Below are 15816 nucleotides of genomic sequence, written 5' to 3'. Positions count from 1 at the left end.
TTTGAGGTCAAGGCCTTTTCCTACAGGAAGTGGATGTGACGTCTATCTATTTAGTTACATGGCTGTTTTCCCTGACAACGTCATTCTGGAGCGGTGATCTATAATTATTTTTTTACAATGGCAGCCAGTGTTATGCACGGTCGCAGAAAAGGCCAAAATAGAGGTGAGGGTTTATGAAAATTGACTCATAACTTTACGGAAAGAAAAATATCAATATAAATAATTTGTCCATTTGGGGAATGTAATTCTTTATAATAATAATAAATTCTTTATTTAATGAGTTACCCTCTTTAAATAAAGAATTTATTATTATTATTATTATTATTATTATTATTATTATCATCCAAGGTTCCATGCATCATGACATAAACTTTTCGTAAATATGGCCATATTTACACCACAAATTTCATCCTGACAAATCTGTTTGCCTTGAAAAGTTTTAAAGCATGGCTAGACCTGGATAAATATAGAATAATATATGGCTGGTGCTTATTCAATATCCCATTGGTATCTATTAGAAGTCTCATACACCTTATCGCTATTTGTCCACCATTACTGGATATCACACAGGTTCCTGTAAAATTTTGACGTCATAAAACAAAATATCTGACGCCACAATGGAAAAGTGATTGTTGTATGCGTCAAAAGTTCAATCAGCTGGGTCAGCCGGCCGACAAGGTGTATTGGAGGTTCTGATTGGATCCCGCTTATTTTTTTGTCAGATTTCCGTATCCCACTTACACAATGTATGTAAGCAATTCTCTTTTTTTGTAATTTCCCATGTCCCGCTAGACTTCATTCCATGTTTTCATGGCTCAATAATTTGACTTTCACATGTCACACTTACAAAAAATGGCAATCCCGCATCATTTTTAGACCCCAATACACACACTCTATCAGTATCAACCTGAGACATCAATATTATTGTTGAGAATAGTTCGAAGTTATAACGTTACGTTTCCCGTATTTACGTTCTAATGTTTGTGACGTTTCTTACACCTTGTATGGGCTTCGCCATTGTAAATATTATACGCAAAGTAAACACAACGCAAAGTACATATACGACTTATTTAGTTTATTCCACACATTTATGGTGCCGTGACCATTGGATAAGATGGACAGCAAGCTAAAAGCAGTCAGAGCTGGTCACAAAAGTGCAGTAAAGAGACTTTTACGGAAAACGGAAGATGATTCAAACTTGGACAATGAAGAAAGTGCTGAACTTTTAGAAACATTAATTCAAAAACAGAAAATTATTAGTGCATTGGACGAAGATATTATGAATTCTTTAAAGGAGGAGGACATCGAGGAAGAAATTCTAAATGCAGATGAGTACAAATTCTTTTTGAACACCAAAATACGACATTTACGGAAAACATTCGCAAACAAATTATGTACTGATAATGATATCCCACCGCATGATCACGGATTACCTTCTCACACTTTTGAAAACATTAATCAACACAGTTCTGTTCCGTACACAACACAAATGTATCCCGTTCAGCAACCTAGCAACCAAAATCACCATTTGCCGAAACTTACACTACCCATGTTTAACGGAGAAATTCTGACTTGGCAAACATTTTGGGACTCTTTTGAATCTTCCGTCCATTACAATGTAACACTCACAGACGTACAGAAATTTAGTTATTTAAAATCCCAGCTTGTTAATGATGCTGCAAGAACTATTGACGGGTTACCACTCACAAACTCAAATTACATGGAAGCTATTAAACTTTTAAAGGAGCGTTTCGGACAATCGCATAAGATTACAAATGCTTATATGCAAGCTATGCTAGAACTTAGAGCACCACAAAACAACCTACTCAGTCTAAGGGGTTATTACGACAAGTTAGAGGCATACATAAGAGGTCTTGAATCGTTAGGCCGCTCCGGAGAATCGTATGGTGCATTACTTATTCCGATAATACTGAACAAGCTTCCGTCAGAAATACGACAACACTTAGCTCGTGAAAACGGTTCCGATAATTGGGAATTGATTGATTTGAGACGTGGAATTTTGAAAGAAATCACTATAATTGAAGCTGGACAACGCTCGTCGTCGTTTATGGATTCAATGCAGCCTACCGCAATGACCGCATCGTTTTTGACATGCGTTAATAGAAAATGTGAACCGAGTAAAGTAGTTACATTCGATAATCGCGAGAGACAAACACAAAATATTCGACAAAAACCTTGTATATTCTGCCAGAATTTACATGACCCTGCAAAATGCCCAAATGTTACAGATCACGATACACGCCTATCAATCGTCAAAGAAAAGAAGTTATGTTTTAACTGTTTAGGATCACACCGTTCCGTAGATTGTAAATCGAAATTTCGCTGCCGCCAGTGCCATCAAAAGCACCACACAAGTCTTTGTCATGGAAATACCTGTACTAATGATCAGCAAATGTCAGTTAATGCCGTAGTTGATGATAGCGAAAATACATTGATCGCCGCAAGTTTTCATTCGTCTGAAGAAAAATCACGTTCGAACGTGCTTCTAAAAACAGCCGTTGCACCAGTTGGGGGAAATCGATATGTTGATACGCACATTTTGTTTGATGAAGGAGCACAGCGCTCTTTTGTTACCGAGGAGTTAGCGTCGAAAATAGATTTAGAAATACTAGGAACTGAAACCATACATTTATCGGCATTTGAAAGTACCGACAGCAAAGTCCGTCATTTGTCTAGAGCACGCGTATACGTAGAGTCGATAAATAGAACGAAAATTCCAGTTGAGGTTCTAGTAGTACCGAACATCGCCAGCCCGTTAAGCAATTACATCGGTAATGGTATACGAGAATTCAAGTACCTGAAAGGATTACGTTTAGCTCATCCGTTTACAGAAGACAACTCTTCTTTTGAAATATCCTTGCTCATCGGAGCTGATTTCTATTGGGATTTCGTAGAGGATACAATATTAAGAGGAAATGGTCCAACCGCCGTAAAATCCAAACTTGGTTATTTGTTGTCTGGTCCAATTCCGACGTCTTATCGTCAACTGAGTAATGTAGGTATGTACAACATATTGACATCGCACAAACCAGAGGAGTTGAATTTAGAAAGATTTTGGGAATTAGAGTCGTTAGGAGTAGATAGCAATACCACAGATGTTGAAACGGTAGACTATATGGAAACAAATCAAAAGTCAGCAATTGAATTCCGAGAAAACAAGTGCATAGCAAAGTTGCCATGGAAACCAGATCACGAACCCTTGCCTACAAACTTCTTCGTTACGAAACGAAAAACTGAAAACGTCATTCGAAAATTAAGTCAAGATCCCGAAATGCTTAAGGTATATGGACAGATAATCAAGGATCAAGAACGCCGAGGATTTATTGAGAAGGTTAAGGATCCCGATATTAGTAAAGGTATTGTACATTATATCCCGCATCACCCCGTCAAGAAGAAATAAACGAAGTAACACCATCTGATGAATATGTGGAAGAACCAAACAACGAAGAAATACCGACAAGAATATTGCCCTTGCGGAAGGCATCAATTCGTGCAAAGGAAAGAATAAAAACATGGACTCGTTAAAGTTTAATTCAGATTCCTATTTGTGTTTTTGAAGAGACAGTAATTCCTGCAAGTGTAAAATTAAATTACTTTTCTTTATGGATGAACATTTAAAGTAATATTCTATTGTTTTGTACATAAATACACTTTGCGGGCCCCAGTATGTTGAGAATAGTTCGAAGTTATAACGTTACGTTTCCCGTATTTACGTTCTAATGTTTGTGACGTTTCTTACACCTTGTATGGGCTTCGCCATTGTAAATATTATACGCAAAGTAAACACAACGCAAAGTACATATACGACTTATTTAGTTTATTCCACACAATTATCTTAAGGGATCATATTGTACGATAAAGATATGATATGAAAGTTTTATTTTGATCTGGTTCACATATAACAATACAAACTTAAGATCTTCTTCTTCTATATGTATATCCTTCCAATTATGGAACACCTCCTCAATGGATATTATCCAGACAGGAGTTAATTAAAACTTATACACAAAAATTTTCCCCAAATAACTTAAAAAATTTAGATTCACTGTACACGGATAAAATCTAAAATATTTAAGGACAGATAAAATAACTTACGCAATTAAAACTAGGTAAAAATATCTAGGCCCTATCAATATTTGTTTATAAGATTTACTGTACACAACTAAAATCTAAAAAAATTGAGTGCTTTATACAATGGAAAGCAGGACACCCCTGCCTCTACCTATGCTCATATTGTTCATTTCATATCTTTCCTTATTTCACTGAATGTATTGTCTATACATATATTTAACTACATGTAGACAGTTATTATTTTCCTTGTAATTTCCATACACGCTGAGAATGAAGTCTATAACACATGTCCGTAGCCAATCTTTGGATCTTGAGAGCCCTTTTTGGTTGAGGGTTGATCTTCTTTAAGTTTTCCAGTCTTCCATCTGAATAAAGATGGAAATAACTGGTATCGCCATAAAATAGGTGTGATATTGAAAAAGCCATATCATATAACTTTATTATACATTATGTGGGCTACTGCAGGTCTCTTGACCACCATGGCAGAGAAAATAGATAAAATTAAATTTAACAGGCAGAATTTTTCATTGTATAACTCAAGCAGTTGTTTTTTACACATGACATGATGAAATATAGATAAGGCTTAGAGCCCTTATAATCATAAGGGGTTTAATAAAGGCTAAAGTAAAGATTTTGATACCAAGACTGATAAAGTTATATCAATGATGTGACATCATATTGATGAGGAGTATATGTATCTAGGTCAAACCAGACTTTAAAACTTTCCAAGATGAAGATGCATCAGTTTGTTTGAACTAAAGAGTAGATTTTGTGGTGTACACACCACCATATATTTTAATGCCTTTAGATGAACCTGAACATCATTATCAAACTATCAATCATGACTGTCAGGACTATGACATGACCTTGTTGCAACAGTCACTCAGAACGACCCTTATCTTATGGCCAATCCCATTTCTTGTCGGATAAAAGATTTAATGTGAAGCAGTGGTAACTCTTGGCAATCAGATATACAACTTCGCAAAAAATCCTTTAATCCTATGCCTCAACAGCAGCCTCCATCAACAGGATCTTGTTTCTGTCCTGTAGTAAACATGAGTAGGACATGTATATGTCAATTCAATTTTATGAATGAACTGCCCTGTCTTCTCTGAGGTACTTTGGGAAAACGCATCATAGAACATACATATGTAGTGACATAAAGATATTACTTCATGACTAGAAGTAGTATGAAGGTTGTATATATTTTTATTATTTATGTACTCAAAGACAAAGTCCATAATATTCCACAAAACTTAGAACCAACTTATCTTAGATTGACAGTGTTCAAATTCAGTATTATTTTTCTACATACAAACTATTAATAATTATTTAAAGAAAAAAGTGTTTGCTTCAAATTGAAATGAAAAATATATTTGTACTTATATTTAGCCACTCCAGAAATGCCAACAGAACAACCTGGAATAAGAATGGGGGAAGGTGTAGATCTACGTCAGGTGACAGTCCTGTCTAAAGGGGACTGGGAAAGAATCCAGTCACAGCTCCACAGAAAACAAATAGATGAAGATAGATTAAGGAGGAAACAAGCTGAAATTGATGAAAAGAAAAAGAAATCAAAGGAAATGGTTGATACCTGGGGAAATACAATCATAGTGAGTATTGAGTTTGGTTGTCATAGCCATGTAACTGACCTAATAACAAAACATGACCACATTTTCTGTCCTCTAAGCCTACTTACTATAGTTAAAAATGGTGCCTATCCTCTTGCTCGTTTTTTATAATTTTTCACAACACAATTAATCTCCTGTCACAGAAATTTATTCAGATAAAGAAAAAAAAGAATGAAAAAAGGCTGCTTTAATAAAAATACACCTTATTTGCAGAAATAATTGGTATTGATTTTTTACCCCACTTAAAATAGGACATACAGGGTTAGGGTTTGTTACATAGAATTATAATAAATTGTTCTCAACAGGGTCAAAGACAGAGGAAGTTAGAAGCCAGAACCATTCGGGAGCAAAAAGAGGAAGAAGAGAAGAAATTAATTGACCTTGAAGAGGCCCAATACCAGGCCCAGCAGAGAAGGGAGGCCATAGAGAAAGCTAAAACACAGCAGTATTATCAAACAGACAGAGTTAAACAGTTCCATGTAAGTTCTTTCAGTATTCAAGATTGTAACATCACATTTTAAAATGTTCCATATTATATATAGGTTGTTCTCACTTAAAAGTATATAACTAGGTAACAAAGCACACTATCTAATTTTTATTTCAAAAATCAAAATCATGATGGGATCATCATCTGTAAAATTGTGTACAGCTGTTCTTTCTATCTGGCAGTGGTCAACTGAGAAAATCTATTTTTTTCCTGATATATCTCTATTATTTGTTAGTAAAGGTTGAGTTTTCTTTATACATGCAGAAAGACCATATCCAAAAAATGATTATCAATTACGAATAGGGTTGAATAAAGGTCAAGTAAAAAAGAAACTCAATCGTAAGTACTGGATAAGTTAAATTGGAGATCAGTTGCTATAATCAGTGTGTGCATATTTGTGGTTGGTTTTATATATAAAAAAAAAATGAATATATTTGTGGTTTAAAATTGTCAAACACATTCTTAAAAAAACTTTTTTTTGTTGACAGAGTGCATTACAATTAACTGAAGTCCTCAAAGAAAGAGAAGCACAGATTGAACTTAAAAGATTAAAAGATAAGGCCAATATAGGAAAAGATAATGAGTACCTGGAGCTAGAGAGACGAGAGTATGAACAGTCAATAAAGGATGACCAGGCTAAAGCCATGGAAAGAATAATCGCAGCACAAAATACAAGACAGTTCCAAGTAGCACAGTAAGTTTAGTATGATAAAAGGAAAAGGCTGTCTCAGATGTTATAACTTCATTCTTAAATAAAACTACTATAAAAGGGTTTATAAACTTTAAGTATTGATAATTACATGAGGCTGAATAAGGGAATTTGAAATGAAACCTTATTTCTATGGATGTTAAAAAATATGCAAGAACAAAAACAGCAAGCCAACACGACAGATCAATTAGAAAGACCTATAGAAATAACTGTACTATCATTCCTCATTAATAATATGACTGAGTCGTCTCTTCTGATAAAGCTTGATTTTAATCATTAGAAATTATATGTATTCTCTGTAATGTCAAACTGGGTGTAAAAATAACATAAAACCACCAGAATTTTTTTTTGCATCCCTGTTTTAAAAATTGCTAAATTACCGGTAATTAAAAATCTAAATTGATGCTTTTCTGCTACATGTTTATTTATGTCCCAAGATGGTGGGACTAATTCTATACTAGCTACTTAACTAGTTGTGCATGTTACTTTCAACAAAACTTGCAATTATTCACATTCTTATGCCTTAATTTCATCAAAAGTCAATAATTCTATAGTATTAAAGGCCAAAATGGAGGTTCTGTAATACCAAAGATACTGGTTTAGATCTGTTTAAAAAAAGAAAAATCTGAAAGAAAGTGAAAAATATTTTTTTTTACTTTTCTTTTTGTTTTCTTTATTAATGCAAGAGTATTAATTGTGTACTTTTAGAGTTCATGAGCACCTTAAAGCCAGAGATGTAGAAAGTAGAGAAGACAGGAAAGAAGGAGAAGAATTGAAGAAATTAGGAATACAATATCATCAAGAGAAAGAAAGATTAGAAAATATCAAAAAAGATGAAAAACAACAGTTAAAGGTGGATAATATGAAACAGATCAGAGACAGAGATTCCATTAGAAACATGCAGAAACAACAAGAAGAGGTAAGATCGGCTTCACTCTAAATTAACATACTTTGTCATGCTGTACCATAAGCTATCCTGATGACAACAGTCAAATAGACAATTTTGTTGTTGTTGTAAAATATGTGTTCATTTATTTGTAAATGTATTAGGTGTATAGTCTTCAAAATTTACATAGTTAATTTTTTTTTCAGAAGAACTGATCAATTTTATCTTGTACTTTTATTAATATATAAAGATATAATATGTGATTTTTATGTATTCTTGCTAAAAGGGAATGTAGATCCTGTTTGTCACACTTTGTCTTTCATTGGTCTAGCGATTCTACTGTCTTTAACTATTTTGCTTAGAACTAGGCTGAGAAAACTTCTGAATGTTTGTTAAGTACCCTATATATGTTGATGTGCTATTTTCATAAAGGGAGAGAACTCATTTGGTTTTATTTATAGGATGAAGTAAGTACCCTATATAACTTGATGTGCTCTTTTGATAAAGGGAGATAAATCATTTGGTTTTGTTTATAGGACGAGGATGAAGAGTGTAGAATATTTGCTGCTGCCAAGAGAAAAATGATGAAACTAAGAGCTGAAAAAGAACTGGAAATTCATAAGTAAGTCTAAAAAGAACTGGAAATTCATAAGTAAGTCTAAAAAGAACTGGAAATTCATAAGTAAGTCTAAAAAGAACTGGAAATTCATAAATTAAGTCTAAAAAGAACTGGAAATTCATAAGTAAGTCTAAAAAGAACTGGAAATTCATAAGTAAGTCTTTTATCAAAGTAAACTCAATATCAGCAAATAGTGTTTTCTGAAGTCCTTTTTAATGTCCATCTTCACAGTTCAGAAAGCCTGAAATGAAATGCCACAAACAATAGTTGGTTATAATACATGTAGCCTTTAAAACACTTAATGTTGTTTTCTATCTGAATAGGATATGAAAGTCTTCTTTATTTCAACTTTTAATTGATTGTTTTTTTATGGGCTATTAGATGTCTCAATGTGACAAATTATTTTTAATCTATAATTTACTCTCAATATTATTGAACACTATAAATAGCTAGCTGATGGTGATTATTTTTTGGACACAAATGTAAATGTTTGAATGCCTTATTTTAAATAGTGATGTAAGGATGTAAATGTTTGAATGCCTTATTTTAAATAGTGATGTCAGGATGTAAATTTGATTAAAATTATTGATAAGAATGACATATCTGTAGATTTATAAAATCATTCCAAAATTACAAATAAATAGAAGTAGTGAATTAAAGATGTTTAATATCGTTCAATTGAATGAACTTTTATATGTGATGGTAATATTCATACAATTCAAGGTTTTTATAATCAATTGTATTTAACTTTAGTGAAAAACAGAAGAATCTGGACAGAATTAGAACAAAACTTGCTGCTCAAATGACACAGAAAGTCAGTGATGAAGACGATAGGATACATAAAGCTGTCCAAGAAGCTGAGGAGAAGAGAGAAAAAGAAGAAGCTGAAAAAGAATTTAAGATGAGAAAAGCCATGAAGGAGTCTGCTGATCATAGACATGTACAGGTAATTTATGCTAGCAATAGACATGTACAGGTAATTTATCCTAGCAATAGACATGTACAGGTAATTTATCCTAGCAATGATGATATGGGAAGCAGTGGCGGATCCAGCCATTTTAAAAAAGAGGGGGTTCCCAACACAGAGTAAAGGGGGTGGGGTTCCAACTATATGCTCCCATTCAAATGCATTGATCGGCCAAAAAAAGGGGGGTCCAACCTCCGGAACCCCGCCCCTGGATCCGCCACTGGGAAGGAAAAAATCAACCAAGATGAGGAAGCCAGAAAATCTGTATCTGGCCACTCACTGTCTTGTGCATTGTATTTAGCTCAAATAAGATCAGTTATTACCAAACCTAATCCATATCTGAACACTGCCTAATTTGTCTTTTTCTCTTTAGTCCATACTTGGTAAAGCTATACAGCTTCTAAAATCCATATATGATGATTATTTTATTAAAAGAGAGTTAATGTTATAAGGCCAACATTAAAAATATCTGTTTCCCCTCTCCCGACTGAGGTTGTTAGGGTATGGGTAGGAAGGTAGGCAAATTATTTTATTTTATTCCTTGATATGGTTTTCTATATTGAATTTGTACAAAATTCAAGAGGTAAGGCTCAAGTCAAGAAAAGTGGGGTATTCCCTGTATTCTAATTCAGGGTACACTCCAGTTTTCTGGTGTTAAAAAAAAAAACAGTATACAGGGACCTCCTTTTTTCCTATTCATTTAATGTAATGAAATCTACAAAAGCGCACATTCTACAGTGTTCTCCCCAGGCCGTTTTAGCGTCGCGGTACCGCGACGCTATATTTTTTCACCGTGATGCTATAATAATTCCCACGACGCTATAATTATACCCGCGACGCTATAATTGTTTTGAAGATGCTATTTTACTTGTCCTCAATTTTGAACTTTCATCTATTATCGATTATGATCATATAAATTATATCACCTTTAATTGTAATCCCTTTAAATCGGACACTTAAGGCAATTAAGAGATTAAATAGCTAGGTGTTAATTGCCCTCAGGATGATAACCGTTTGGATGCGAATATCCCAAACTGACACTTGTGACATGACTAATACCACGTGTCTGCAATCACCAATATCGACATGGAAAAATACAATCACAAAACAATTCAAAATCTACGTTTTGTATTACGAAATTTCAAAGATTGAAACGATTTTTATTGTCGAGCCTGCAACTTTTGTTGCAGAAAGCTCGACATAGGGATAGTGATCCGGCGGCGGCGGCGGCGGCTACGGTGGCGGCTACGGCGGCGGCGTTAGCTAACTTCTTAAAAGCTTTATATTTTAGAAGGTGGAAGACCTGGATGCTTCATACTTTGTATAGAGATGCCTCATGTTACGAAGTTTCCGTCAGTCACATGTCCAGTGACCTTGACCTCAATTTCATGGTTCAGTGACCACTTGAAAAAAAAGTTCAGATTTTTTGTAATGTTGAATTCTCTCTTATTATAAGTAATAGGATAACTATATTTGATATGTGCGTACCTTGCAAGGTCCTCATGTCTGTCAGACAGTTTTCACTTGACCTGGACCTCATTTCATGGATCAGTGAACAAGGTTAAGTTTTGGTGGTCAAGTCCATATCTCAGATACTATAAGCAATAGGGCTAGTATATTCGGTGTATGGAAGGACTGTAAGGTGTACATGTCCAACTGGCAGGTGTCATCTGACCTTGACCTCATTTTCATGGTTCAGTGGTTATAGTTAAATTTTTGTGTTTTGGTCTGTTTTTTTCATACTATATGCAATAGGTCTACTATATTTGTTGTATGGAATGATTGTAAGGTGTACATGTCTAGCGGGCAGATGTCATGTGACCTTGACCTCATTTTCATGGTTCAGTGGTTATAGTTAAATTTTTGTGTTTTGGTCTGTTTTTTTCATACTATATGCAATAGGTCTACTATATTTGTTGTATGGAATGATTGTAAGGTGTACATGTCTAGCGGGCAGATGTCATGTGACCTTGACCTCATTTTCATGGTTCAGTGGTCAAAGTTAAGTTTTTGAGTTTTGGTCTTTTTATGCCATTGGTCAACTATATTTGGTGTATGGAAATATTTTATGATCTTTATGTCAGTAGCGCAGGTTTCTTTTGACCATGACCTCATTTTCACGGTTCATTGCACAGTGTTAAGTTTTTGTGTTTTGGTCTATTTTTCTTAAAATATAAGTAATAGGTCAACTTATATGTTGTATAGAAGCATTGTTAGCTGTACATGTCTGCCTGGCATGGTTAATCTGACCTTGACCTCATTTTCATGGTTCATTGGTCTTTAATTAGTTATCTTGGTTAATTTTAAGTTTATGAGACAGTTGTAATAAAGCTTTATACTTAGGACTATCAACATTAATATCAATGATTAGTATAGAAGGCGAGACATTTCAGCGTGTGCACTCTTGTTTTTTTAAAAAAGGTCGTTTATTTGTGCAACTCTCCAAAAATTACTTTCTTTCTCTTCCGGTAATACGAGAGCGAGAATTTTGGTTTAGAGCTAAAATAAGTTTAATACTTCTTTAAAAAGTTATCATAATTGGCTTAAGTTTATGTTTAATCCATTTAATTCATTAAAAGCGTCTTATTCATTCACAATCTCTTGTCAAACAATGTTTATTCTCGGACTCATTTTCGTAAATTTTACTACGGCCGCCATTGCACATTTTTGTGTAAACTACGGATCTAAACCGGACCAGATATGACAAAAATCCGCATTTCCACGATAATGACAACAGATGGACAGTAGACAGAAAAATTAAACCAAGAGAGAAACTACGCATTAACAGACTATTTGTTAGATAACTTTGTTAAAACATGTAAAAATACATATGATTTTGATGTAAAGATAAGAAACAACTGGGACTAATTCATTGAGTGGCATGAAACAATGAATTTCATAAACATGATAAAAAAAAGTTTTTAAATTGATTTTTTTTTTGCTTCTTTTGCTACTTTATCTTTACTTAATATAATATAAAAAGTAGTTAATTTTGTGTACTAGATAATTTAGTTTTGTATATATACAGTTTGCACTATAATGAACCATTCATTCATTTGACTTATTGTTGGGTAACTGAAACCACATATTTATTTTTATTTGGCACAAGAGGAAAAAAATAATTCTGTAACTATAAATGAATAAAGAAGACATAAACTGAAACAACTGTTTTGTGGTTATAGTTTAATTGTATTCTCAGTTATGAATTGAACAATATAAACTAAAACATATAAAGGAAATAGAGCATCAACGCGACACGACAAACAACATTAAAAAAAAATAGTTATTTTTTTGTACGCAAAATGTGATGCTATCCAAAATTTCTGGGGAGAACACTGTTCTAATTGTGATAACAATGCTTAATGATAGCAAGTGTTTTTTTAGTTAAAAAATCAAGCTTATTTCAAGTCTAATTTGATGCATAACTCACAACAAAACAATTTCTTTGTTCACCAATTCATACCTTGATCATCAATTATGAGATGACAAAAAGATACATGTATGTTAATCACTTGGGAATTAAAATTCAATGAATAAAAATTACAGAAAGAAACAGTTGAATTATCTCCCCCTGAATTTAACACAGCTCTGCAAATGTTACCTTTTTGGCTAAATCATGGATTGTATGATTCCTTAATATTATTAATAATTCTTAAAATTTAGGAACAAGATCACAAATTATTTTAATAATAAAAAAAGCCTTAATAATTGCCAGTGAGACAACCTAATGATGTAGACGTTAGCTATTATAGGTCAGATTACATCCTTCAACAATGAGATAAAACTTAAACTGTAGAGTAAGGTATAAAAATGCCAGTCATGACAAAAATGTGAAACAAATGTTGAAAGCTACCTGACTATGAGGTACAAAAACAATATGACTGTGTTAGACATGTTTGTCAGCACTTAACATTCCCTGACTAACTATGGACAGTATTGTAACCACACAACACAATAACAAACAGTACAAATAGGAAACTAAGTTAATAATAAAAGCAACTTATGGAAGATGGCTGAGTGATTGATCTCTCATGACCTATTTAAGCATGTGTAGAAAAGAAAGCATATTACCAGTTGTGTCCAGGAGTATTTTTGATGAGATATAATTTTTCTCTCTTTTAAGCTCAAAGAGGCAGAAGACAGGAAAAAAGAACTAAGGAGACAAGAATTAGAAACAATTAGAATCAGACAAGCCGCTGATGAGATCTTCAGGAGAAATGAAGAAGAAAAACGTGTCAGGAAAAGGGAAGATAATGAAACTCTGAAAAATTTCCACTTTGACCAGACGGTATGTTTACATCCTTTAATACATTTGTTAGGCTTTATTGATTTAAGTTAAGTTTTATGAGAACTAAGTCTGAGTATTGCCAGTAGTTTTGAAATTACTTTTTTTTTTTAAGTTACAAGAATTCTCAAATTTGAGTATAAGTTTTGTCAAATTCTAAAACAATATACTATATTTATTTTCAAAGATCTCATTTTCGAATACTTAAAATCACTAATCCATTAAAATAACCATACAGCATGACAATGTATCAAGTCAGTTCTTCAGGTACATTTTTATTTAACTCCTCTTTTTGTTCAACAATTCACACAAGCACAGATGTTTTAGAAATAGAATAAACTTTGGCTTTATATAGTATATATGTATGTTGAGCAGCCTGGTGGGTCAGGAACAGAAGACTCAATAGCTTTCAAACAGATGCTGCTTAATAATTGGGTCATTACAAATCACAATTAAGTATTGCTGACTGGTCATTTGACTCATTAAATGTATTAATTGTCCATGTAAGTAGATCTCTTTCTTATATAGCTGTCTGAATTTCAAACACAAAGGTACTGTAGAATAAAAATGCACCTTGAACAAAATAAAATATTTGTATGCTATTTTGAAAAAAAGGCTACTCATGAATGTTCTTTTTTCATCTTATTTTCACTTTTACATCTTTTTACAGAATGATAGAAAGGGTAAAGAAATAAATAAGAAACAGAAAGAGTTAGCCTTAGATAGAGCCAACCTTGAATTAATAGCTATGGAGGAAGAACAATTCCAGGAATATGCCACCAAAGTTATTGACCATTGTGAAAAAGGTGGTCGTAATGTGTATCCCCTGAGGAAGGCTGCTCAAACAGGAGCAGGGGGAGGGGTTGGTCCTAAGTTTGAGGGTAAAGGAGGAATAAGACCCAGCTACATGGTTTCAGACAAAACTGGAAGACAGATGCCTCACTATCAGAGGGATTCTACAGAGGAGACCAAGGATAACATTTATGGAAAAGCTCAATCCAAAAAGAGGCTTGGATTTGTATGGTAGAGAAATAAGACTGAAAACAATTCATTGACATGTTATTAATGTAGCCATTTTATTTAAATGGCTTTTAAAAAACACTTCTGGTCATTTGTTAAAATGGAAGCAAGTGTTATCTGTTCAATTTAACAACATTTCATATATTAAATATTTTTAAAAAGGGAACAAATGTATTAAAAGATCCAGTTTTGTACTATTGAATAACAGATTTTATACACAATTTTTCATTTTTTTGTCGAACCTGCAACTTTTGTTGCAGAAAGCTCGACATAGGGATAGTGATCCGGCGGCGGCGTTAGCTCACTTCTTAAAAGCTTTATATTTTAGAAGGTGGAAGACCTGGATGCTTCATACTTTGTATATAGATGCTTCGTGTTACGAAGTTTCCGTCAGTCACATGTCCAATGTCCTTGACCTCATTTTCATGGTTCAGTGACCACTTGAAAAAAAAGTTCAAATTTTTTGTAATGTTGAATTCTCTCTTATTATAAGTAATAGGATAACTATATTTGATATGTGCGTACCTTGCAAGGTCCTTGTGTCTGTCAGACAGTTTTCACTTGACCTCGACCTCATTTCATGGATCAGTGAACAAGGTTAAGTTTTGGTGGTCAAGTCCATATCTCAGATACTATAAGCAATAGGGCTAGTATATTCGGTGTATGGAAGGACTGTAAGGTGTACATGTCCAACTGGCAGGTGTCATCTGACCTTGACCTCATTTTCATGGTTCAGTGGTTATAGTTAAATTTTTGTGTTTTGGTCTGTTTTTCTCATACCATATGCAATAGGTCTACTATATTTGTTGTATGGAATGATTGTTAAGTGTACATGTCTAGCGGGCAGATTTCATGTGACCTTGACCTCATTTTCATGGTTCAGTGGTCAAAGTTAAGTTTTTGAGTTTTGGTCTTTTTATCTAATGCTATATCATTTACTATATGCCAAAGGTCAACTATATTTGGTGCATGGAAATATTTTATGATCTTTATGTCAGTCGAGCAGGTTTTATTTAACCGTGACCTCATTTTCACGGTTCATTGCACAGTGTTAAGTTTTTGTGTTTTGGTCTATTTTTCTTAAACTATAAGTAATGTGTCAACTATATATGTTGTATAG

General features: G+C 33.6%; 1 protein-coding gene across 1 annotated transcript; it reads left to right on the top strand.

Annotated features, from left to right (window-relative positions):
* The first annotated feature begins 10 nt into the window (after positions 1-10).
* Positions 11-14931, top strand: LOC143065474 (cilia- and flagella- associated protein 210-like). Its single transcript, XM_076239053.1, has 9 exons — positions 11-163; positions 5485-5705; positions 6029-6202; positions 6699-6904; positions 7628-7838; positions 8342-8427; positions 9178-9370; positions 13515-13679; positions 14347-14931. The coding sequence occupies exons 1-9, from the start codon at positions 118-120 to the stop codon at positions 14701-14703; spliced, it is 1659 nt and encodes a 552-aa protein (XP_076095168.1). The 5' UTR covers positions 11-117; the 3' UTR covers positions 14704-14931.
* The last annotated feature ends 885 nt before the right edge of the window (positions 14932-15816 follow it).

This window comes from Mytilus galloprovincialis, chromosome 2 (genome assembly GCF_965363235.1).
Source record: "Mytilus galloprovincialis chromosome 2, xbMytGall1.hap1.1, whole genome shotgun sequence".
NCBI classification, from domain to species: domain Eukaryota; kingdom Metazoa; phylum Mollusca; class Bivalvia; order Mytilida; family Mytilidae; genus Mytilus; species Mytilus galloprovincialis.
The sequence above is the reverse complement of the archived record's forward strand: the minus strand, read 5'-3'. Positions and strand labels throughout refer to the sequence as shown.